The sequence below is a fragment of the Trachypithecus francoisi genome, unplaced genomic scaffold (genome assembly GCF_009764315.1).
Source record: "Trachypithecus francoisi isolate TF-2019V2 unplaced genomic scaffold, Tfra_2.0 Lachesis_group2, whole genome shotgun sequence".
Classification (NCBI taxonomy): Eukaryota; Metazoa; Chordata; class Mammalia; order Primates; family Cercopithecidae; genus Trachypithecus; species Trachypithecus francoisi.
Genome location: NW_022681465.1, coordinates 41,546,383 through 41,573,493, shown reverse-complemented (window position 1 = coordinate 41,573,493; position 27,111 = coordinate 41,546,383). Strand labels below are relative to the sequence as shown.

Below are 27,111 nucleotides of genomic sequence, written 5' to 3'. Positions count from 1 at the left end.
CTAATGATATACTTAGTTGTATAGGCACTAGTCACAGATCAATCCTTTTTTATGTCTCACTGTGGTATGTAATTTTTTTTTTTTTTTTTTACTAACTGTATGTTTAAAATAATTAGTACTGCTGGATATAATCACTAATTTCCTAAAACTGCAAAAGGCAACTTAATATTTCTGCATAGCAGCTGTAATACACAATATTGCACAGAACTAAATTATTACAAACGGTGCCAGCAGTTTTCTATACACAGTACTTAAGATAATTATAAAAAATCATCTTCATTACTGCTTGCTAGAATTTTTTTTAACAGTTTAATTTGGATAGGTTACAAAATACATTCAAATCACACGGATATAATTACTGTACACCCAAGAAGCTATAAAATGTTCCCAACCAAATCCCTTTGACCCTGTTAATGTGTGTTCGTTGTTAATCTAAGGCAAACATTGTTTGTAGTGTGCATTTGTTTTAGAATATGAAAAAAAGGGGGGAGTAAGGAAATCCCTTAACAGTTGTTATTGATTCCAGCATTTACTGACTGAGAGTTAAGTGCTGTTTACAAAACAGAACAGATGCAGATGCTGACAAAAAGGTAAACAATTGTTGCATGGCTTCCTGCCAGATTCTGAACCGATATATTAAACTCCAAGTGAAGCACATTTCCCCTATGGATTGCACTTATTGCCACTTCATTTCCTATGTGCTCCGTCTCTCTGTTGCCGAGCCTGGCACTAAGCTATTTCCAGTTCCTTGCTGACCCCTGAGGCCTGGTGCTACCACACACAGCCATTAGAGAAGGGAATTGCATGTGTCTGACACGGCCTGAAACCAATTATTTGATATTTTCTTCAGAATGATGCCCAACTCTGTTGGGAATGAGCAATCATGAAATAATTTACCTCCTGATTTAATTTTTTCCTGCACAAATTAGTTGTAGACTGAGCTGGCTATACACAGCTGCCTGTGACATAGCTCTGTCTTATCAAGATGATACTTGAAATGAAGCAGGGGGGTCTGACTTGAATAGGTCAAGGAATCCTGCTTTAAAGAGGCATTGACAAGTTTATCAGATATACTGATCACATGTACTCTCTGTTGATTGAAAATGACAGAACCTTAAAGAACTATCAGGGCAGCAGAGAAAACCACAAGGATGCAAACCTTATCAGGGTGTTGCATGTTTTGAAACAACTGTCTGATTTCTGGTTCCCTTTTTGTGTCCTAGCAACCTTGGCACATGAATAAAATTTAATAAAATACTAAAAGCAAACTCACATTGGTTCATGGCTGAGTGATCTTCACTAAATTTCCTATTTAGTAGCCCTGTTGTTAGTTATAGTTATAAATGTAAAGAAAGTATGTATTTTTCTGTAACTCAAATCCCTACAAACAGGTTTCATAAAAATAGAAAGGACTTAGACTTTATATTTTCTTGTCTCTGAGTCACAGAAACAAGGCAAAGCCTGAGAGGATCACTTGCCCATTAACATAGAAAGCTTCCAAAATTTGCATATGTTTAATCAAATAACGATATTAAGACCAACTGCTTAAACTCAATAAAGACAACACAAGTCTCTTTAGAGAAACTACTGGAGGTAAAGCTTCAATCAAATCTGTGCAGTAATAGCTTGTCCGTAAGTTCGAGCAAAGATTTGTCTCATTTTTACATACGGATTCCACATTCGAGTTTAGCTATTAAATCTTAAAGAGGCTGTGATTGCTGCATTTTCCTATTTCTCTCCAGGGTCCGGCCTCCACTAACTAGAACCATATACCATAACTGGGAACTTTATGGCTTTTGTGATCATGACTAAGAAAAATTATAAGAAAAATGCCCATTAAAATTACACCCTCTTCAGATAGCTGAAGGATTACTGTTTTATTGCACTACAAAAAGAATGTTAACAATGATGATTATAATTGATTTCAGTATGGTTTGGGAAAAAAGGTGTATGAGGGCACTATAAAACAATTTAACAATATAGCTTTCTTTGACAATGATCATCATAAAATTTGGAGGCAATTTCTCTTCTTTTCAGAATAGATTATTGTCCACTCCAATAATTACACTATGTTGTGCCTTTTGCTAGTGAAAATGCTAACACTAAAATTTTAACTTAATTTCTACCTTGAAGGACAAACAGTATAAAGCCATTTATTCTAGATGAGCTCAGTAAGACCATGTTATAGAATTCTAAGTATCAAAACTTCATATTACTTAGTCTTTTTTATTTCACTGGCATTGTAATTTCAAAGGCCATATTAGATTCTCATTTCTGACTTGCACTTATCTGCTAACTTGGGTACTTATTGTTCTGTTACAAAAGAGACTAAACTAGAAATAGGGTAAACTATACTTTTCTAAATAATAGACAAGGGTTTCCTGTCTTTATTCAGTGTTGAAAAGGAGTTGTGAAAGCAAACATTGACAGGTTTTGTTTTTGATTGAGACAACAACATACTTATTCTACATCATTTTAAGTAACTTTTCATTTCTTTACATGTGCAATTTTAGATCTCCATTTAGATAGCCCAACCATCATGTTCTTATGAGTGTTTTGGTAAGACTAGAAGCAAATTAAAAAATGTGTATAAACAGAGGAATAGAAATGCAATTTTAAAAATGGCAGAGGCAAAATAATGTCTGACTAGAAATCCGTAATAACTTTTAAACATTTTAAAGCTAAGGATTATTTTCTCATTTTCAAGTGTGGCATGCAGAGGAATGATTGGTTTAACTCTCAAAGTTGCTAGCAGTTGCTCCTGTATAAATGTCTGTGCAGAGAAATCAGTCTATATTCAGAAAATGTAATTTCAGACCAAGAATTTTAACAGTCCTAAGTGTAAAAGACACAGATTTCCCCTGTTGTGGACTGAATGTTTGTGTCCCTCCAAAATTCTTATGTCAAAATCCTAAGCCCCAAGGTGGTGGCATTTGGAGGTAGGGCTTTGAGAGGGATAGGTGATGAGAGTAGAGCCCTCATGAACGGGATTAGTGTCCTTATAAAAGAGACCACAGAGAACTCCCTTGCCCCTTCTACCACATGAGGACACAGAGAGAAGACTGCCTTTATAAACCAAAAAGTAAGCCTTCACCAGACTTTAATTCTACTTAGCTTGTCCAAACCACAGATTCTGTATCTATAAAATAGGGACAATACCCAGCTTTTCAGAGTTGGCTTCAGTATACTTTTTCATCTTTCATGATATCAGCATTCAAATGGTCAGAGCTACTTGAGTAGAAGAGAGAACAGAGTGGATTTTGATTGGCCTGCTTTCCAATAGTGATCTTGTGTCTCCCTAGTCAAGAAGTCTATCGTCTCTTTGGTTTGAGGGACTTCGTTATCTTGAAGGATCTTTTCATTCCTTGAGGGATTCATTTCCCTCATCTCCAATCTTCCTTAACCAAAAGAACAAGGGACTATGAAAAAAAAAAAAAAGGTGCCTTAGAGGTGATTCAGATCAACCTTTCATCCAGAGCAGATTTTAGGAATCTTTCAAATATTCAAAGGTGTTTATCATATTCTCTTAAGTCGTCCTTTTTCGACCTAACAATAACCTCAAGAAAAATTAAAGATAGGATATATGAGGGTCATGGAGTTTATCCTAGAATTTAAATCTCCTAATTCTATCTTTTCATATTAAAATACAGAGGATTTATTTAACTGAAATTTACTATATATAAATAATCTTTTCTTTTTTGAACATTGAGAAATGTAGCATTTACTTAAATCCATAGGAAATATAATTTTAAAAGTAAAATTAATTTGATCACGTAACTAGTCCAAATATAAATATAGTAAAATGTTACAATATAAGAATGGCACTGGTTCTCCTGAAACGTAGATGATATGTGTACAATTGTATATATGGATCTAACTTTCCAGATAATTCCAAATTAGGTTATAATCAAAATGCTAATTGCGAATTTCTAGCTTTTTGAAAGCTGTTCTGACTATAAAGCCTTATAAGCTAAATGAAAAAAATATTATAGCATAAACCTTTATGAAATAATAATTTTCCTAACATTAGAGAAACTAGCCGGGTGTGGTGGCTCACGCCTATAATCCCAGCACTTTGGGAGGCCAAGGTGGGTGGATCGCCTGAGGTCAGGCGTTTGAGACCAGCTTGGGCAGAATGGTGAAATCCCGTCTCTACTAAAAATACAAAAATTAGCTGGGCATGGTGGCAGGCGTCTGTAATCCCAGCTACCTGGGAGGCTGAGGCAAGAGAATTGCTTGAACCCAGGAGGCAGAGGTTGCAGTGGGCAGAGATTGTGCCATTGTACTCCAGCCTGGGCAACAGACGGAGACTTTGTCTCAAAAAAAAAAAAAAAATACATACAAATAAATTAGAGAAACTATATAAGAATACAGATGAACAAAATCGGCTATTGAGAAAGTCTTGCTTCTTAAATCACTCCGGAAACTTTGTAAGAGTATCCGTAAGAACAATATTGTTCTCTTCTATAAAAGATCATCAAATCAAAAAGATCCTGTAATATTTATGTTAACATTATTTCATCTTTTTTTCAAATAACAAAACATACAAGCGTTACACTTCTAAATGTATTGTAATATTAAAGCAGCATATGCTCTCTAAGAAACAAAACATTCAAAACTGAATATAAAGGAAAAAAAAAGTTACCATACAATACCAAGTTCTGGATTAAGTCTAACGATAAGCTTATACGTAAATAAAATTTTCTGTATGGTACCTTATCACAGAAAAATGGCTAGAGAGATTGTCACCATATTTTAAATATATGTACTCGAAAACCTGAATTAGTGGCAGACAATGCACTCTGGGGTGCCCAGGGAAATACAATCACCAGAAAAGCCAACTGGTAGATTAACATAGCACACCATGGCACAGATAGCACAGCATAGCATAGCCCAGCAGAGCATAGCGTAACATAGCATAGACGAGCATCATAAAAACTATCCCCAGTGAGTGTCTAAGTTAATAACACTAGCAAATCATAACTGGGTTCTGAATCATTATCAATAAAAAAGAAAAGCAAAACACTGAATCAGTGTAGAAGACAGAAATAATGTAACGATTAAAAAAGAAAATGTGGCCAGGCACAGTGGCTCACACCTGTAACCCCAGCACTTTGGGAGGCTGAGGTGGGTGGATCACCTGAGGTCAGGAGTTGGAGACCAGCCTGACCAACGTGGCGAAACCCCATCTCTACTAAAAATACAAAATTAGCCGGGCATGGTGGTGCATGCTTGTAATCCCAGCTACTTGGGAGGCCTGACGCAGGAGAATCGCTTGAACCCAGGAGGCGGAGGTTGCAGCGAGCCGAGATCGTGCCATTGCACTCTAGCCTGGGCAACAAGAGCAAAACTGCAACTCAAAAAAACAAAAAAAGTAAAAGTGGTAAATTATTTTTAATGCTAACTATCATGCTGTTTTGCACAGCTTTTGACACAGAGTTTAGTGGCATATCAAGCTGATATACCAAATAATTGCAAACAGAGAAATCTCCTTTCTTTGGCTTATTATCTGTGTGGACTTGGAAAACATTTACCTCTCTGAATCTCAGTATTCTCATATATGAAGTGTAAATAATATAAAAGGCTATTCAGAAGATTAAGTGAATCCAAATATGTAAAGGCTTGTAAAGTCTTATACATATAATAAGTAATCGAATTAGACAGACAGACAGATAGATAGATGGATAGACAGATAGATAGATAACAGATGGGTAGATGGAAAACGTATAGGCCATTCCGGAAAGAACAACCAATTCTCAACCTAAGTACAAAATCAGAAGCAACTAAAGATTGAATAGGTCCAAACTGCCTTAGCTCATTAAGGTATAAGCATGGAAAGGTAAGACATTAGCTCATTAAGACTATAGCATACATACAAAGCCTGCTTAAAATCACTAAATAGAAATTATAATCATTTCAATCATATATATTTAGATTAGGATTATTTAAATTTACATAAATTAAAATTTATTTTAAATTATTTAAATAGTTTGGAGAAGAAGCAAACAATGACTACACTGAAGTTGAAAAAGTATACAGAAGATTCAGAGAAATGTTTTTAAATGAAATGTGCTATTTCTATCCTGTTTTGCAGTCAGTAGATTACAGCAACCCAGGAAGGGCTCTGAGTCAGACAGATAATGAGTTTGAATCCTGGCTTCACTCTATGACCTAGAGCAAATTACTTAACATCTCTATGTCTTAGTTTCCTCACTGTAAAGTGGAGATAATAAATAATGGTATCTACCTTGTTTGGTAGGTTAGAAGGTTTAAATGAGATAATGCACATCAATGTGTGAGTCAATACATGTTGATGTTTCTTAAGGATTGTCCTTTCTATAATTTCAGGTAAAATAGAAAGATTTCATGAGCATAAAGATACAGACATAGATTAAAGATAACATAATACAACCCATTCAAGCCATTGTTGCTCATCTCAAAGATGTATTTCCTTAATAAACAAAACATGATCATTGGTCAAATATTAGTGAACAACAGCTGATCTGTTGAGTTAGTTTAGCAGGTCTCATACGGCAGCAGCAGTAGCGACTCATTTAGTTTTCTTCCCCTTACCGTGTCTAGCACAGAACACGGTAGCTGCTAAATGCCTTTCTTATGGTAGGTGGTCAATAAAGCTGAACTGAATTTATTTGCAGACAGCCCACTTGAACAGTGTTTGAAATTTCTTTTACAGGTGACAGATCATTTAATTCTACACTTGTAAGACAAGGCCCAAGAGCATGGTGCTTGAGAACATGGGTCCCAGAAATAGAAAGATCTGCATATGAATTCTAAGTATCAATCTTGATTTCATACAACATGATCAGGGCAAGTTAATCTTTCTAAGTTTCCTTCTGTGTTCATGAAATTGGGATAATAGGAATGGGTTGTCATTAGCACAGCGCTTGGCATATGGAAAGTGCTCACTTAACTATTGTTTTATACCAAAGTTCAGATAAAGGAGCTTGGGAAAGATTCTATGCACCTACCCTTATGGAAAATGCTTCAAATTCTGGTGTTAAAGAGGACACATATAGTTTTCTCTCATGAATGAGAAAACACTTCAATATCAGCCCTAAAGACTCCATAGCAACTTACACACATTTTCAACCATATGGATCTTTTCTTCTGTTATAAACTATATTTAGCACATATAAAACTTTCGTATTGAAAAGACTTTACAAGTAAGCTGGATTTTATTTCAGAGAATATAAAAATTTTAGAAAACAAGTGCACTAATGAGATGCATTTAAAAATTTATGTGTTAACAATTAAAATAAAAGTCTATTTGCTTTGAGCAAAATCATAATGTTCCTAAATTAACTGACTTTGTATTTTGCCATAACCGAATTTGGCAGATGCATCTCTCTTCTGCAATGTGATATAGCTTCTGGAGGAAAATTAAAATTTTAAGACAAAATATTAAACAATTTGAAATTTCATATATCACGTTAATTTGGTCATCTGAAATTTTATTAATGAAGATATGCACAAGTATAGGCAGCTATAGGAATTTTTAAAAGATGATTGTAAATTCAAAGATCCATAATAATTCACTAAATAATAATTTTCAAATGCTTAAGCCATATAGTTTATGAACTTATTCAGAAATATACCACAGATTTTATATAAAAGCATAACTAATGATAATCTTAGAAATAATCCTATTTTTACCCTGATTTTTCTCCAGTGGTAGGAAATTACAGCCACAACAAGAAAAGTTTATTATATCACAATAACTTCTTTCCTTTTTTTCCTTTACCTTATGAATAAAATAGAAATTTCCAAACTATCTTTTATTTGTATACATCCTTATAGAAAAAATAGTAGAGAAACTTTTAAAAATAGCTATAGTTAAAATGTTATACCTTCCTAATCAGTTACAATACAGAATTTTATAATTATAGTATTTCATAGTTGCTCATTATTAGAGTTGACTAAAATATTACAACTTTTAAATTTCCAATTTTAGTTACTGCAAATTTCAACAAATTTTCAATAATTCTTTTTACCTAATAATGCTTTGGCTTTGGAAGATACAATAGATTAAAAATCATACTTTTCTGAGTTACGTATATAACTAAATGTACATATACATAACTGAGTATATATGCTTATTATATATATGTCTATTTAATAAGCAGATAAAGAAGCTTATATGTGTATAAGCGTATATACTCAGTTATATATATGTGTGCATACACACACAGTTTCACAAATACTGTTTGTCATATGCAATCAAGAGAAATTAAACTCTTATTTGAAATATTTTTGGCTTATATTTCCAATATCTTTAACAATTTAACAAGAAAGAAAATACTTCTATAACTATAATTATAGAAAAAATGCATAAGAGAAATGTATACTGCAAAATTTCATTACATTCATTTACTAATTTTCAAGTTTGCAGTGAGATTTAACCAAATAGAAAAAATCTTAGAAAATTAAAAATATTAAAAGACTTAAGTCAAACCAAACAAAAATTTTAAATGTCACTAACCCAAAGCATGCACTGCTCCTCTATGCTTGCTGGAGCTCTTGCTTGTTTTAACCACACGAACAGCATTTTCTCTGAACTGCAGCTCACAAAAATTTTCAAGAAATTTTGCCATTTCTTCTGTAACAGTATCCAGGTAAGTTTCTTTAATGAATTTCACTGTTGAGGATGGAGCTAAAATTTCACATAGTGTGTTAAAATCCTCTTTCATTATTAAGTATAACTTAAGCATTGTACTTTGATATCCATGAACTATTACATCTAAATTTGAATCTCTGCTGTAAGAAGGAAAGCAGTTCTGCAGAAGATTAGCCAACAGTTTACTTTGTATGTTTTGGTATTTGATTATAACTTCTGATTCTGGATAAAGAAACAAGAGTTGTTGTAAGCACTGCTTTTTCAATAAAATTTTTTGCTGTGAATTGTTTATTTCATTATGGCTTTGTAATCTGCTCACTAAGAAGCGTCGTAGATGCAGTCTTATATCATCCCATATCGACTTGACATCCATAGAGGAATTATCTTCAACAGAATGAAGAGACGTCCTAGAGAGGAAATGGAAAGATGTTCCACTTAGAGTCGACGGGAATGAAACGCTGCTGTGGCAGGAGAGGTCCCAAAGTAAATCCAATATCATTTCTTCTTGATTTTGTTCGTTCTTCAACAAATCTTGCTAATGAAATAACATTAGAAATGTGATTAAGTGTAATGGAAAAAATGATTTCTATAGTCATATACAATTTCATAATTTCAGTTTGAAATCAATACTCTAAAATTCCTCATTTTTTTTTTTTGCATTTGAAATTTAACCAGTTCAGATGTTTTAGAATGCTAACTTTTATGGTCTACTAAACTTTGAATTGTTTATTTCAAATCTAGCTGATTATCTTTTCAATTAGATTTCTAGACATCATTTTTAGCCCTCATTGTTATCCACACGATATACCCTGATCTGTATAAAAACTGTGGCTTAAAAATTCTAAATACAAATCTACAGTAAAATATTGATTGAAAAATGTATTCCTAAGACAAAATAAATTCAAGATCATGCCCCTAATTCCTGGTAGACAATTTTCATGCTTGAATGAGTATACTTATTATTATAAAACCCCAAATGAACATATAATACAATGCTTTAAAATCATTCTAGAATATAGATCTTTAAATATAGCATGTGCCTAGGGGTTACTAAGATATACCATTCTGAGAAGTAAATTTTAATACATTGAAAGATTTTAACTTTCATTTAAATTCCTTTTTGAGAACTGTGTTAAGAAAAATTTTACTTTGAAAATTAATCTGAGAATATTTCAATTCTCTCCAAAGAAATAACCCAAAATGAGAAAAAGATACTCTCAGAATTGTTCCCCAAAAGATGATATGAAATTATTGCTTTATATTTTCTGTGCTGGCAGAAAACAATGGTGGGTGTAACTATGAATAGAAAGAGACAAAAAAATTACTTTTTTCTTGGACTTTGAATTAGACACACACATTCTTCTTCCATGCTGACTTTCCTAATTAAGTCTATTTTAGCTAATACTGAAATTAGTTTATATTCTCTAGGTACAAACAAGCTGATTACAAGAGAAATGAAAGCAAGGTCCAAGCGGCATAAAATCAGGCTGGCTTTGCAATTTCTTATTGATGAAGATACCAAAGGCATTATGTGTGATTCTCAATTATGAACAATTCCTAGGCAAATTCCAGGAATTTTCTCTCATTCATTGTAAGCTTTGCAATGTCTAATGTTCTATCTGTAATAAATAATTATACCCAATAATTATACCAATAAATGCTTTTTAAGTATTTATACAAACATTTCCTGGTTTATTCATAATGATAACTCTTTGGCATATGTATTTGAAAACCCAATTTATACATAAGGACACTAAAATCAGGCATGCCTCAGTGATGTTTCAAAAGTCACATACAGTAAGGCACAGAATTATAGAATGGATCCCTGGCTTCTTTCTCTTCACCCACATTCTTTCTGCTATACTCCAGAGAGCCACAAAGTACACATGACCTCTGTGTAGCTTCTTTCTCTCTCTTCTCCTGCTGTTGAGTTATTTTGATACTTCTGGAAAAGAAAGGTCCTTAGATAGGACACATCAGCATTACTGTAAATTCTATAAAGCAAATGAGTCATATTAGCGCCACTGCCTTGGTTTTTTAAAGTTGGTCAATAACTATAAATATCTGATTAAACAAAGAATAATAGATTACAGAGGTCTAAAACATATGTTTAGTATGATTGCTTAAATTTTGAAAATAACTTCAGTGTATCTGCCATAATGAGGACCTCTGTTTCTTATTTAAATTGCTAGAAAGTTAACAAAAAATTTTCTATGAAAAAAACAGATGTATGAAAAATGCCGTCAGGACTGACATTTTTTGGCATGTAGAAACTTGATAATAAGGTCATTTAAATGTGGATCTGTTTTAATAATGTGGTTCCTTCCTTAAAATAACATGATCAATTATGTGAAAAAACCTAGGACTGGGACAAGCCTATCAGTCTAATGAATTTGAGTAAAACTAAGGTGGCCTTTGCCCTGCAGTGAATAGAGAATGACTTATGTGTGACAGATTAAAAGATAATTAAAAGCTTTTGCTTTTAATTAAATGAGAAAGCATTATTACATCAGTATTAATGAAATTCAATACACATGGCTCTTAATAGAAAGTAAAGGAATAACTATATCCATATTTATTCTTCAAGGATCCACCTTCAGGAGATAATGGGTGAGAGCTTTCCTTAAAAGAATAAGGCTTCAGGGCACACAGTCTTCCTTTCTCTTCCTTTTATTACTTTGTAAACATTAAAGAGACATCTGAAATAATAACAACAGGCAAAAACTATTTTCATCTGATTCTGTCATCCTAAGCCATCTACAACCTCCAGATATTTTCCACATCTGCCTTAGTCAATGTTTGATGTTTAGACAAAAACAGTGCCTTTTATTCCCCCAAAATTAAATTAAAACGATAGCTATAGAAATTCTGCTTTCTAACAATTGTGCTGCTTCTCTGGGAATCTGTTTTTTCTAGGCTAGCCAGCCTTGGAGAAACAAGTGTGATAAAATAACTGTTCTTGTTGAAGGTCATAAAAACTTCTCGAGCATAGAGGGTGGTCAGTATCAAGAATGACCAACATAATAATTCCCCGTCATTGGGTGGTCTTGCATAAATTGCTACCTTGATTGAAAGGAACTGGGTAAGACTGCAGGTTAGGAATGCAGGGAATAATAGTCAAGGCCGAATAGACACAATCGATGAGGATTTTATCATGCTTAATAATGAGCATACAAAAAATGAATAGTTGGGAAAGGATAAAAAATATAATGAATATGAACTTTTCTGGTAGACAGCTGTGATACACATCAATACATTTTGTGGTATTGATATGATATATATCATACCACAAATCACCCAGGAATCATAATATTTAATCTCCATTTACATAAAATGTTATTTTATTGATAAAAATCATAGTTAAAAATTAAAACAAATAGCTCAGTGGATTATATGGGGGATATAGGAACATAAAAACACAAACGCCTATGTATAGTAGGCTAATATCACTCAAATAAATATTTACATATAGAAATTGAATGAGTTGTATTCCCTGTTTACTCATCCCACTTCATGATAAAAAAAAATTCACTTTACCAGTGTTTTGAGAAATTTTATCAAGTCTCCATGGGAAATGAAAGATGACTCGGATGTCCTGTAATTATAGTTAGTTAGCCATTCAAAGCAGTCAGTTGTTGTTTGCAGCTGTACACCTGGACATTGTTTGTTAATTTCGGACTGTATCTCTTTAATGCAATGTTCTATGCTATAAAAAAGAGAAGAAAAAGTTATTTTGGCAGGATATAGATAATGGCTTTATTTCATAATATTACAGGCCCTGAAATCTTCATATGTGGTACCTGGTTTTGTACAATTTACAAATTCATTCGTATGATATGACAATAATAACAAAGAGACTATACATTCATAGTTGAAAACTGAGAGTTCATATTTTCTGGCAGTCAAAAAAGTGATAGAGGAAATATAAAATAGCTACTCAGATGAACTAGAAATTCTTTTGTGTTGAAACAAAATTCAAGCATAGATGCAATTCGGTAATAGCCCTCTTGATAGTCAGTGGATGAAACGGAGAGATAAAACACTGAACATTGTAAATAGTAGAAATATACATTATCTACTAAGAGGTGAAGGACTATATAAATTATGAAAAACTTTAATCAGTGGAATAGTAAGGAGTCATGAAGTAGTTATAAAAGCTTATAATTTTAAAAGTTATAAAATATACAAGCTATATACACAATGTTACTACAGCCAAATACCTTTTCTTGCCATCCAACTGCACTACAAAAAACAGAAACAAAAATTACTAAAAATTGCATTTAAAAAATGACTGGAAGGAAATGAATCAAGGGGTTAATAGCAATTATATTTGGGTGAGTGTAATTAGATAAGTTTTAAATTTTACTTTTCCATATTTTCTAAATATTTATAAGGCATAAAATAAAATGCTTCATTCACCAAAAAAAGTAAATCAAGAACAGAAAAAAAATGTCCAGTTGAATCTTGCAATACGTATCTGTTTTAAAACTTCCATTCAATGTATCCTTCCTGTTGACAAAATAGCAGATATACTATGTTATTTTAATTTCCATATACCATTATGTGCATTGATGATTATAAATCTTTGTGCGGTAAACTGGTGACCTTTAGCAGAGTGCCATCTGCGGAGCCACAGGGATATGACATATTACTACCACCTGATGGCAGCATATCTAAACTTCAAGAAAGCTTTCAAACAGGCAAATTCCTTTGAAGTTGAAACACCTCACCAAAAATTGAGAGCTTTGCTTTTGTCTCTTAATCATATTAAGAAAGATTTGTTACCAAGAGGTAAAGTTAGTGTTTTGAAAAGGTAACTGCTATTAATTAAAGGTTCCATATGATAGACCCTGGTAGGCTTTAGAAACCAAGCGCTTATTAAAATAGATGTCATATGAAAGACTCTTTGAAATTTATCCAGGTGTGGGTTGCCTATAAAACACACACTGTAAAAGTTTAAGTAAAACTTTTCAGGAGATTGCTGAGCACGAGTGAATTCAAACTAAATTACCTTGAAACAAATACATTCTGAGAATCAAAGAGCCTTTTCATGAAAACAAAGAACTTAAAAGAAAAACAATACCTCCTCTGGCCACTGGCCACTCAGTTTCCTGATGGGACAGCCATACTCAGGAATACCAGTTCTACGTCTGAGAAGAGATCGGCATGTATTTTCTTAACTTATGTAAGTACTTCTATGGACTGAGAAACACAATGCCCTAAGCATACACCTTGACTCTAGGGACTCTTTATCAAAGGTTTTTATTATAGCATCCTCATGTGTCTCATTCAGTGAAACCTAATAGATTACAGCAATGTGAATTGGAAAGGCTCAGCAGCTAGTCTACCTAAATCTGTTTCAATGAGGACTCAGATTTTACACTAATTTCTAACATCTGAATCTGGGCAGAAGCTAACAACTACAATTTATAAATAGGGTAAAGCCTTTAGAGGGCGAGATATTTTAGTAATTTGTCCAAACACTGACAAAGGGATTGAGTGGATGCATTTCAGGGGACCTCCCTCATTGATACAAACTAACACAGATAAACTTAATTTTAAAATCATTTTGTCACAAATTATAAAAAGTCAGAACTAATTATCTACACCTGAATTTTTTTTAGTTGGCTATCTTGTCTGCCACTCACCAATGCCTATACATCTTGTTCTAAAAACTTAATCATCTGAAGTCTAGATATTTCTTGTCCAATTGTTATACAAATATTTTCAAAATTTATGATAAATGTCAGTTTGGTATGTAATCTGATAATTTATCTTCTTTAATCAAGGTCAAAATAAAATATAATTTAATTTTCACCATTTAAATGTTTTCAAATGTTATCTTTCAAATGCTACACATCCTTCAGGATTATAAACATAGGTAGTAAAAGTGTACGGAAATGCACTGGAATGATCAGCCGCACCCTCTGGCAGAGTGGGGATGGAAGTGGGATGAAATTGGGGAGAGGTACATAGAGAGCTTTAGCTATACTAGTAATGTTTTATTTCTTAAACTAGATGGTGGGCACAGGACTATTTGTCATACTACTCTATGCCTTTTCATATGTCTCAACATTTCTTAATAAATTTGAACCCCAATATGCTTTAATTATAATGACTCTGAATTAGCTAAGTTAATGATGTGTGCAAGTGGATGCATTACTGAGAGGCTGTGTATAAATCAATTTATAAAGCATTTTTAAAATGCAATATGGAGTATGCTTTTTAAAAAAGATATCTATGGTAATTTTCTCATTCAACATCCACTCCCAGATTCCCTGACTGTAAAAATTGCTTATTGAATGAAGGCATTAAATTTGACAAACATTAGCTGAATGTTAAATATGTGGTAGGCATTGTGATATATACTAGGGAACCCAATGTGAATAAGACGTCGTCCTGTCCCTAAAGGAATTCTGTCTAGTGAAAGAGATAAACCTGTAAATAAACAACTACAACACAGTAAGACTTGATAAGGAGTGTGTACAATGTGCTAAGGGAGTACACAGGAGGGAGCCAATAAAAGTGCCTGTGGGAGGTGTAAAAAGGTTTTTCCTTGTAGAAGAGGAGATTATATGCAAGGATGTTGCTGTAAGAACATTAGTAGAATCACTGTACTTAAAATTCCCTGGCACCTCCCCCCTCAGAAGTCAGTACTCGTCATCTAACCTCACTGTTGTCTCACTTTAAAACTATATTTATTTGAAGAATAAGAAATATGAATTTATTTTTATGGTCACTACTACATTCATGCATGTGTGGATGTATGTGTGTATGTATGTATGTACCATCTCACTTCCAAAAAGGCTGAGATGTCCTACTATTGGACAGACTGCATTAAATAATAATAGTAGTCCAAGAGCTGATTAATATTGAACTGGTACAGTTGGAGATAGGATGAGATACTGAAAAACAGAAGAGGATAATGATAAAATCTTGAAACTTCAGCTTATTATAAAGTTCTTACAAGATTTCAAAAGTATTATCCAGTCACAAAATAGTTAAAAGGAAAAAAGTATGTTCCATTGATAAATTATGAGAACTTTTTAAATAAAAAGATTGTAGAAAACACATATATGGCTTTCATGGAATGTTAGAAAACAAAAATTTTTGTTTCTTAAATCAGGACAGATGCCTCATGGCAAAGCTTAAAGACTTATTTATTACAGTATGGAAAACCCAAAATTTAAAAAAAATTTTTTAAGCTTTTACATTGTGATGCTCTTGCTTATACTTCTTACCCACAAAATAAGTTCAACTTAAGGAAAAGACAAGTCTTTTCAATTGTTACATTGACAGTTCAACCCTGTTACATTTCTGTTCACTTCTGTGCTTTTTGTGTTTAAAAAGACAAAGAAATCATTCTGAGGTATACAGATTTTCTACTTTTTAGATAAGCCCTATTTATCTAACTAGATTACTAACATTCCTTGGAATTATCAGGTAATTAATAGGGAAGAGGGCTGATGTATACAAACTAGTATGTAATTAAAATATAAGTCAGCCATGAAATGAAAACTTACTTTCCTGAGACAAAGACATTTCTGGATAATATTTTTTAAAAGGTCAAAAAATACTCCTAACACAACTACTTCAATGGCTAAAATGGTGAGAAATTAAAACTTATCCTGAATTTTTTTCTATTTCAGAGACATTTAATCATTTCAAAAAGATGTAATTACACTTTCAGGAAAAAACACCCTTGACAGCTAATCTTTCTCTTACGTATCCTTTCCTTTCCATTCCTTTTGTAAAAGATTTAGCATAGGCCCTTATCATTGCTCATTGGGACTATATATTAATAGCCCCTCTCAGAATTCTCATCTATTGTTAACCCACCTTTTGTTCAGCGTTTACTATGAGCAATACAGTATGAAAGAAACTTTAGAGTTACTTAGGGTCCTCTCTTGATTTGTTGTTATATACCACGAATCCCCCTACAAAAGTTGAGAATGGCTCTTGAATGATGCAGATGCTTCAATTTGGACCATTCACACCTAGTGTAGGCCTGTATCAACCTAAGAAAATCTAAAGTGCTTTCAAAAGAGTCAACCAATTGTGAAATACTCCCAGAAATCCAGTCGGTGGCAGGATAGTACTCACAGGACCAAAGTGATCTTGTACTGATGAGAACGAGCTTCCCAAAACAGTTAATCACTTCTTCTGCCTCCTAAATCTACATCTGATTTGGATCACTTCTCATAAACTAGTGACAGGAGCAAGATGGAAGTGGCACAGGGCTATGTTAATAATATAAAGAGAAGTTTCTAGAAACATTCTATAGGGCTAGAAGGACATAGTCTAATACCTATGAAAATCAAGAATAAGTAAATGTGCTCCTTTTTTTTTTTTTTTTTTTAAACCTATGGCAGCTTGCCCAGGAATTTCAGCACGATTTAATGAAGTCAGAAGGTGGTTTATCCCAACAAAACCATACAAACTGAAATTAGAAAGAGAAAAATGGAGGATCTGCACCAGCATTTCCTCTGTGCCAACTCCCTTGATTCTCTTTCGGAGAAAGAGATAGTGAAGAAACAGAGTGGGAGAACGTACGTAATAACGGGAATCCGAAGAGATATGGGAACAGATCAGGTCTACATCTTTATCTCCATTGTCCTGATTAAATCAATCATTAAGCCAGACAACAGATTTACTAGAAGCTACAAACTGAAGGTTTTAATAATACCTATGGTTTATGTGTGAGGAGGTAGGCATACAGTAAATACTCTCATATATATATGATTATATATATATGAAGTAGTATATATATATCATACATATGTAGTATACACATAGTGTGTATATATATACACACACATATATACACAGTAAGTAAAAAAAAATCTAACCACAGAATATACATACAATTACCGTTTATATAAAAATATATTTTGGGGTGCATACATGTTTAGAGAATATTTCTAGAAAATTACACAATAATTTATCAAGATAGCTTTCCTCTAAAGAACAAGACTAGGAGGGTCCGAGGAATGGAGAAAGTTTTCCTCTTCACCGCTCTTCTCTACTATTTGAAATTTTATCCTGAGTATGTGTTACTTTTATAATGCAAAAATATTTAAGGAAAAATGCATTTGAAGATAGCTTCATCTATCACGTTCTATTCATCTAAGATAAAACAAAAGCAATAAATACCTAACAAACATGTCTAACACACATTTATTGACTATCTTCTAGCCTACTACGTGCCAAGACTGTTTTAGGCAGTGAAAATACAGTGAAGAACAAGTAATATCTTCAAAGTGGAAATCAAAAATCTTTTTTTAAAAAATGGAATTACCGGCCAGGCATGGTGGCTCACGCCCATAATCCCAGCACTTTGGGAAGCCAAGGTGGGTAGATCACCTGAGGTCAGGAGTTCGAGACCAGCCTGACCAACATGGTGAAACCCCGTCTCTACTAAAAAAGTACAAAATTAGCTGGCACATGCCCGTAATCCCAGCTACTTGAGAGGCTAGGGCAGAAGAATTGCTTTAACCTGGGAGGCGGAGGTTACAGTGAGATGAGATTGCATCATTGCACTCTAGCCTGGAAAACAAGAGTGAAAGTTCATCACAAAAAAGAAAAAAAAGGAATTACTTTTAAATTCCAATTTAGTTCCTTATGAATGAGACAGAGTTTCATAATGTTGTCTAGGCTGGATTCGAACTCTTGGACTCAAGCAATCCTCTGGCCTCAACCTCCCAAGTAGCTAGGACTACAGGCATGTGCCACCATGCCTGGCTTAAAGAAAAGTCCTTAAGTGGAAAATAAAGGCAACAGCTTCCAGCCCCTTCCCATCCCAGCTCCCATTTCAGGTCCCATGAAAGGATATTCCTAGTCATGGCATTCTAGAATTTCGATTGTGATTAGCAATGGCTGTGGTGTTAGCGACCATTTTTAGACAAGGTGTTGGCTCAGCCGAGGCCATGACAAGGGTCTTTTCCAGGGAAAGTTGACAGGCTTGGATTCAATCTCCAGGCATCATCCAACATGAAAGATGAGCTGGCCACAGCAGTCATATCTGTTACCAGGGCTCCAGTCCTCTTATAGTGTTCTCTCCCCTGTTCCTGCTTTCAGAGCTGGGCCAGGTCTTCACCAGGCACCTCAGATTGTTACATCAAGGGTGGGGCTTACTTCCCACTGACCCATTAACTAATATCCTCTCTGGGAAATAGTGGTCCAACTACTATTGGCTCAATCTCTTTATGAGGTCTGGATTTTCAGTATAATACTATTCAACTTTTGTTATTACAACAATTTATAAACAGGCAGACATGTGCTTCCCTTTCCTTATTTGCCATGGAAAGATAATACAATAATATCTTTTAGGAATATCCCCAAACAACAATTCTCTATTGTCTTATGCTTATTTGGCCAAGAGTAGGTGAAGCTAACACACTTAAAAATAAAAGCTATACTGTACTTAAAAAAAACTCAAAAACTTGAAATGTCCACAATACTTGAAAAAGTCTTGTAACAATCATCGAATGGAGCTACTGACTCCACATTTTACCCTATTCATTCTAGTCTCCTAAAGCAGAGGTCTGCAGGAAACGCTGAGGACACACTATGTACGATGATTGAGAAAGGAGAAAGGATCACTATAGACAATCGAAATAATAGAATTAATAATGACAGGAAATGATGATGAAAAAATGGTTCAGTAGGCCATCACGAGAGAGAGTGGCTTGTCTTTTTCCCACTTAGCACCACCTCTCTACCTGCAAGCATCACTGGACTTCATGCTGACAGCTTCAGTGGAAGAACTGGAAAAGTTTAAAAAGTGGGAAATACGAATGGGGCCAGAAAAAATTGAGGCTACTGAGCTGCTGAAGCCCAGGATGCTGTCTGCCCAGGATGCATTCTTAATTCTGGAGAGAAGAAGAGTGCTGGAAAGGCCCAGTCAGAGTTGGAAAGTGGGTTAAAGTTTTATTCTGGGTTCAACAGTAGTTGGGGCAATTAGCCCTTTTCAGGTTTCTTCCTGTGTGGCCTGGTCTTGTTCAGCAGAAGGGGAGAAGAGGTCGGGATTCTGTGAGATATAGTATATAATGAAGAAACCCAAAACCAAAGTGCAAACACAGGAAGTTACAAAAACGACTGCACACATTAATTTGCATCTACTTATTATTAAATAAGTGCCACAATATTGCCAGAAATAATAATGCACGGTAAAACCTTTGAAATGACTAATTTTCATTTTGTATAATTTGCTCTGGCTATAAAATATATTAATATTTGTGTGTGTGTGTGTGTGTGTCTGTGTATCTACATAGTCATACAAAACCATCATATGGAAAATTTGAAAGCAAATTTTTAATATGGAAGCTCAAAAAATTTAAGCATTATATAAAAAATAAGTGTAATCTATAGAATATGTACCCTTTCATTAATAGACATGGTTAAATGTCTCCCCTCTCCCTGCATTTTCTAGGTGAAGTCAAATAAATAGTATTATTGCTAGTGGCAATTCTTATTTTTGAGACAGGGCTCACATTGTTGCCCAGGCAGTAGCGCAGTGGTGCAATCACAGCTCACTGCAGCCTCCACCACCCAGGCTCAAGGGATCCTTCCACCTCAGCACCCCAAGTAGCTAAATCCACAGGGGTATGCCACCGCACCAGCTAATTTTTGTTTTTGCTTTTTGTAGACACAGTGTTTCGCCATGTTGCCCAGGCTGGTCTCAAATTCCTGAGCTCAAAAGATCCGCACACCACACGCAGCCTCCCAAAGTGCTGGGATTGTAGGCAAGAGCCCCCATCCGACCTGGTAGCACTTCTTGTTCCTTCCTTCCTCCCTGCCTCGGGTCCTCCCTCCCTCTTTCCTTTTCTTTCCTTTCCTCATTTCCCTTTCCCTTTCCTTTCCTTTCCTCCCTTTCTTTCCAGACAGCCTGTTGCCCAAGCTGGAGTACAATAGCGTGTGCAGCCTCAAATTCCTGGGCTCAAGCAGTCCTCCCAACTCAGCCTCCTGAGTAGCTAGGACCACAGGTGAGCAACCAACCAAGGTTGGGCTAATTTTTTGTTGTTGTTGTTCAGTAGAGATGGGGTATTGCTATGTTGTCCAGGCTACTTTTAAACTCCTGCCCTCAAGTGATCTTCCTGCCTTGGCCTCCCAAAGTGTTGAGATTACATCTTTCTTTAGATAAAAAAAAAAAAAAAAAAAAAGGAAAAAAAGTAGTCCAGTGGCATTGGTACCAGCAAAACTTACTTCCTAAGATACACACAGAGGTTGTCTATAATTAGGAAATGAAAAAGTAAAATAAATTGTTAAGATACAATTATATTTATCCAACTGAACATTAAGGGGGAAAAAATCATTCTGTGTCTTTTTTTTTTTTTTTTTTTGGAGATGGAATCTCGCTCTGTTGCCCAGGCTGGAGTGCAGTGGCACAATCTTGGCTCACTGCAACCTCCACCTCCTGGGTTCAAGGAATTCTCCTGCCTCAGCCTCCTGAGTAGCTGGGATTACAGGAGCACACCACCATGCCTGGCTAATTTTTGTATTTTTAGTAGAGACGAGGTTTCACCATATTGGCCAGGCTGGTCTCGAACTCCTGACTTTGTGATCTGCCAGCCTCAGCCTCCCAAAGTGCTGGGATTACAGGTATAAGCCCACCGCGTCTGGCCTATGCTGTGTCATATTGTGAGCCCAGAAGAACTTCTGTACCTCAATATCTTGTAAAACTAATAAGTACCACTCAGTTCATTAGTGCTAAAGTATGCAGTTTTCAGTTAGGGAACTAATGATACGGAGGTACAACCTTCAAAATGTTTCTCTTTGGCATGTTATTTACCTCTTGTTACCTATTTTGATATGTGTTTGAATAAATGATTCATTATCACTAATTTCTGCTGTCGGACCTATTAGTCACCCAGGTCTGACTTGAATGGAAAGGAGAATGTAAAAGTGAAGTGGTCTGAGAATGACAGCCTCTCCTGAAGGGCAGGTGAAGGTTCAGTGACCTTTGGGCACACTGGTCCATTCTGGTGAATCACTGCTTTGGGGAAGCAATAGACCCTGTGGCTCATAAAACCTGATGATATTAAGGAGACAGAAGGAATTCATAAATAGATGTCAGGGTCACTGCTACTTTAAAAATTCAAGTAAAAGGAAAAAACTATCATATTTTAAAATGAATTACTAATGTTGTTTTTTTCTTTTAAAACTATGCTGGAAAACCTATACCATACAGATGTTCATTACTTATTCAATGTACACTACTGGGAGATAAATAGAACTGTTAGAATACAAAAGTGCCAAGGGTAATTCAACTACTGCAGTGTAAGTGTGGCATAACTGATTCGTCATGACATACAATTTTCTAAAAGCTATTCTGTTAGAAGGCAATAAATGAGTGCATAAATGATTTATACTCTTCTGAACCACAGTTATTATTCAGTATTTTATTTTTAAAAATATATATACTCTATACTATTATGTTTATTCTCTGGAGTATAATGAAAACATAATTGAATTTGATGAAAAATAGACTTGGTTCTAAATGTAGCATACAGCACATACAGCTACTTCCCTATTTTGTCCCTTGTGAAGATCAATGGTCACTTGAGGTGGTTCTGCTCTAGGTTCATTTTAATATATGGGCAATAAAATATTTTTAATTTAAAAATTATATCCTATGTTCCATACTGTATTTTCTTTTTAAGACTAACATCTGAGTTTTGACCTAATAACTATTTTTTAATGCAAAATACAATGTTTTAATCACTGTTTTACTTTTAAATATGATTTCTTTTTGACTAGGTAAGGCAAAAAATTAAGTATAAATGGTTCATAAATAAAAATAAGCAATCCAGAACAAAAGCATCAGAGTTCAGTGACTTGTTTTATTTTGATGGAGCCTAAGTTCCATTGTGAAGGAAAAGGTTTACCTTTTAAAAAATAGTTCAATTTTTAAAAATATAAACATCTCTGAAATTTAGGTAATGTCTTGTTAATCTATTTAAGTAAATACTATTTTCATTTGTAAGTTCCTTTGAGTTAGAAACTGTCTCATAAAATACATAAATATATAACATGAAAGTTATATAAATACATAATTACCCTAAAGTTTATTTTATATTTATATGAAATATCAACTATACATTCTCAGTTTGGTTGTCTATCTCTAAAATACATATATAATGTGTATATGTATGGGTATAGTATAAAGGGCAAATACAAATTAAAAATAAAAAGTTTAATTTTCCCTGTTGAGAATAAGGGAAAAGATTTCCCTCCTCTCCTTTTTCCTTAGAGCATCCACCTTAGAAAGCTGGTAATCATAGGCCAAGCATGGTGGCTCGCGCCTGTAATCCCAGCACTTTGGGAGGCTGTGACGGGTGGATCACCTGAGGTCAGGAGTTCAAGACCAGCCTGGTCAACATCGTGAAACTCCATCTCTACAAAGAATACAAAAATTAGCTGTGTGTGGCAGCGGGTGCCTATAATCCCAGCTACTCAAGAGGCTGAGGCACAAGAATCGCCTGAGCCAGGGAGGCAGAGGTTTCAGCGAGCCGAAATTGCGTCATTGCACTCCAGCCTGGGTGACAAAAAAAAAAAAAAAAAGCCTGTAATCATAAGTACTTTTTCATCTTTTGCCATGTATCTATTCCTTGGAAGACTAGGAAGACAGGTATCTATTCCTTGGAAGACTTTTGTCAGCAGTCCTTTTGTCAGCTTTGTGACCCAGGAATGCCCTTCTCAAGAACCTGGGAGCTATCGTTTTGAAATGCAAGCATCAAGGGAGATAGCCCCCCAATCTCCCAGTTCCTGTGAGAGAGTAAGAGCCTAACTTCAGTGGTTGCCTGTTCCAATTTGCAAAACCATCTCCGGTTATAAAGACACAAAAAAGTTTGTTTCTCCTCAGGATAAAGCCAATTAGCTAATACTAATTTACCATGGTAAAAAGTTAGGATGAACTATGTGTGACAAAATATGCTATCCAGTCTTCCTTCCTGAGGACTAGTGATTGTTTATCTCGATAACATGTAAAATGTAATGGGCTGTATCTGCTTCGCTATTTAAAGGGGTGAGATTCCCTTCCATTTTTGCAAGCTCTTAGTGAACTGCCTGAAATGCACATCATATTCTCGTTTTTAATGCTTATTCAATAATAAAAGTGTTTCTTTTTCCTTTCTCTACTACCTTCATGGAGAGGATTTCTGGGATGGGAGATGTTTTTAAGTATAATTCTTCAATAATATGCTATCTTTTGAATTTACTTATGCCCATTGTTATAATAAAGAACTAACTATTCTCATGTAAAGCAGAAGGAAAAATATCATAGGAACATTTCATTTACTTGCTTCAGTTTCTTTGGAAATTCAATGTAACTATATCTTAAATTCTAAAAAAGGAAATGCTATGTATCATTACACAATATAAATTTTTACTGTGGTTTGCACATTTGTAACCCACATGAGGTAAAGTAGAACCTTTGATCAAAATGATGCAAATAAGTAACCGCCTGATTATAGGGTCCACAACTACATATGAAGACAGAGTCCTTTCTACCAAAGAACACGTATTAATGAGAAACCATTTAGCTGTCACTGTTTCCCTCAGTATTTGGTAACGTGACTTTTTGGGATCGGTGATGACTAATCTAGTATAAAAACTCTCTATAAAGTCTCTAGCCTCCTACTTAAGTGAGAAAGAATCTTAAATATTATGCAAAAAAAATTAATGTTCTGTTTTTAGTAACTCAAGCAATCATGGCCTTACACTCTAACCATATTAATGAAAATTCAGAACAGCAATATTGACAAGCTCTAAGAAAACATTAGTGCCAATTTAATAAACTTTAATTGCCTATTTCAAGATAGTGCTTATATTTTCTAGTCTTAAAAATGCTACTCAGATAAAGACAACCATGTAAACTTTAAGTGAGAGGGGGTCTAATCAATATTTTGGGGGAAAGTTAATGACAATTAAAACCTAAAGTTATCTAAGAGTAGGACACAAATAGACCAGGTAAATTTAATATAAGTGAAATGTGAAAACAACTTGTTTTAAATAATTAACAATATTTACCTTGCAGCATTTTGTTCAATCTTTTCATCAATATCACTGAAGATCTGCTCAAACTCCAAGTCTCCAGGAAATGAGTTTAACAAACAATGTAGGTCAAAAGAATTATGAGAATATTCATCATCCCAATCCATTCTGAGGAGCAAGAATAAATAATAAAACATGTCAGTTCCCCTACAATGGCCAAGGATAGGGGTGGGCAGAAATTCACCTCAAGTTGTGATACTAAACCAAAAATAATAATTCCCATTTATAGGCATAATTAAATATAGCAGTTGGAGAACTAGGGTGTTATAAAGCTAGGTAGAATGTTTTGTTATTTAAATTTCATGAGGTGTGACCTAATTTTCACACTTTTCTATGGTTTGAAAGCTGAACAAAACAGCATCCCTCAGAGAGTACTTAAGCATCCTGCAGCTTCTCATTATAGCCAAGAACTGTAATGGAAGTGACAGAGCCCACAGACCACTGTGAACAAGTGTGGGTGCAGCAAAAATTCAATACCTTCTCTCAACTCTTGTCAATATACTCACCTGGAAGTTGTAGCCTTAGACTTTTTAAAGCCTCACCCCACTGGGTCTATTTATATGTGAAGGATGCAAAACTGTCCTTGATTTCCTCTAGCACCCCTTGACAACCTCAGTATTGATACCTAACTAAAAACTGAATGATATGATACTCCTTCTTGAGGCACATGCATTTCCTCACCATCAAAGCTTTAATCATTCATTCTCTCTATGTACTGAATGTTTGATAGGTTACAGCACTGCTGTAGAGGCTGGAATATAGCTGCAATAATGTAAATTCCCTGCCCTCATGGAGTTTTTATTCTAGTGGGGAAGACAGATTTTTTATAACACATAAACAGATATATTTAATCAAAAATCACATGGTGAGAAGTGCTATAAGAACAAGTAAAGCATGGCAATGGGCTAAATTAAGAGTGATACAGCAAGGGCAGAGTGTGAGCTATTTTATTTAGGAATATCAGGGAAGGTCTCCAAGGAGGTGATATTTGAGTAGAAGAAGTAAGTGCAGAAGCTATGGGGAAAGAAGTAAGTGGGAAAGACAAACTAGCTTCTTGATTACTTTGGCCAAGAAATGACTCTTACCACATCTGCTTAAATGTGGTTAAGAGCTCTCTAGTGAGAGCTAGTCACATGACTCTACCTGGTGGCGAAGGTGTCTGGGAAATGCTGCCACTGGCTGGGCATTTGATTCCAGGAAAGCTCTATGCCATGAATGGAGATCATTAATCTTTGGCAGACAGCTAGCCTTTCTGCCACCACCATTCATTTGGTTAAACTTGATTCTCCACTTTCATGATATTGATTTGCCTCAGATGTCTAAATGATCCCTGGTGATCCATTCTTATTTATTGACAAAGGACTAGGTTGATACATATTGGTAGCTAGCAAGGATTTTCTCTACTGTTAAGAGGTTGTTTTATCCAAAAGGTCTCTCCCGCCAGAGCAGGAAGGTTGATTCAGACACTACATGAGTGGATGCTGTGTATCTATCAGTGGGTATCTCCTTAGGATTTGTGAACAGAAGCAAGCACATATCTGATGATTTGCACAAGTGGCCAACCAAGAGTTCATTACACTACAGTGGAACTGTCAGAGGTGTGCAAACCAGAGCAACTCCATCTTGAGTAGGAGCTGGGTAAAATAAGGCTGAGACCTACTGGACTGCATTCCCAGATGGTTAAGGTATTCTAAGTCACAGGATGAGAGAGGAAGTCAGCACAAAATACAGATCATAAAGATCTTGCTGATGAAACAGCTTGCAGTAAAGAAGCCAGTCAAAACCCATCAAAACCAAGATGGCCACGAGAGTGACCTCTGGTTGTCCTCACTGCTACACTCCCACTAGTGCCATGACAGTTTACAAATGCCATGGCAACATCAGGAAGTTACCTTATATGGCCTAGAAAGGGCAGGCATGAATAATCCACCCTTTGTTTTGCGTATCATCTAGAAATAACCATAAAAATGGGCAACCAGCAGCCCATGGGGCTGCTCTGTCTATAGAGTAGCCATTCTTTTATTCCTCTACTTTCTTAATAAACTTGCTTTCACTTTATGAATACCCTGAATTCTTTCTTGTACAAGATCCAAGAACTCTCCCTTGGGGTCTGGATCAGGACTCCTTTTCTCTAACATCTTTCTGGTGACCATGGAATGGACTATATAATAAGGAAACCCCCAATCCAGAGGCTAACTTTGGGCAAGTGGCGGCGCCTAGTAACATCTTTCTGGCAAACCCCAAAGGGATGATACTGAAGAAACCCCCCAATCCAAAGGAAATGGACTGCAACACTGGTCAGCCAACTTTGGGTAAGTGGTAGGGTACCCAGGTAAATAATGGGATTGGGTTAGAGGCTCAACTTAGGGGAGTCAGGGTCTCTCCTAAGACACTGGGTTAGAGCCCCCCCTTAATAAAAGGCA

General features: G+C 35.1%; 1 protein-coding gene across 1 annotated transcript in view; it reads right to left on the bottom strand.

The window, feature by feature from the left end:
- KIAA0825 (KIAA0825 ortholog) overlaps positions 1–24,765 on the bottom strand; it is a 438,259-nt gene extending 413,494 nt beyond the window's left edge. The window contains exons 1-4 of the mRNA XM_033179103.1: positions 24,665–24,765; positions 12,856–12,877; positions 12,173–12,341; positions 8,501–9,170 (exon numbers count right to left, since the gene is read on the bottom strand). Coding sequence (XP_033034994.1) covers positions 8,501–9,170; positions 12,173–12,341; positions 12,856–12,877; positions 24,665–24,692 — 889 coding nt within the window. The 5' untranslated portion in view covers positions 24,693–24,765. The remainder of the gene's footprint in view (positions 1–8,500; positions 9,171–12,172; positions 12,342–12,855; positions 12,878–24,664) is intronic.
- Positions 24,766–27,111: the final 2,346 nt, after the last annotated feature.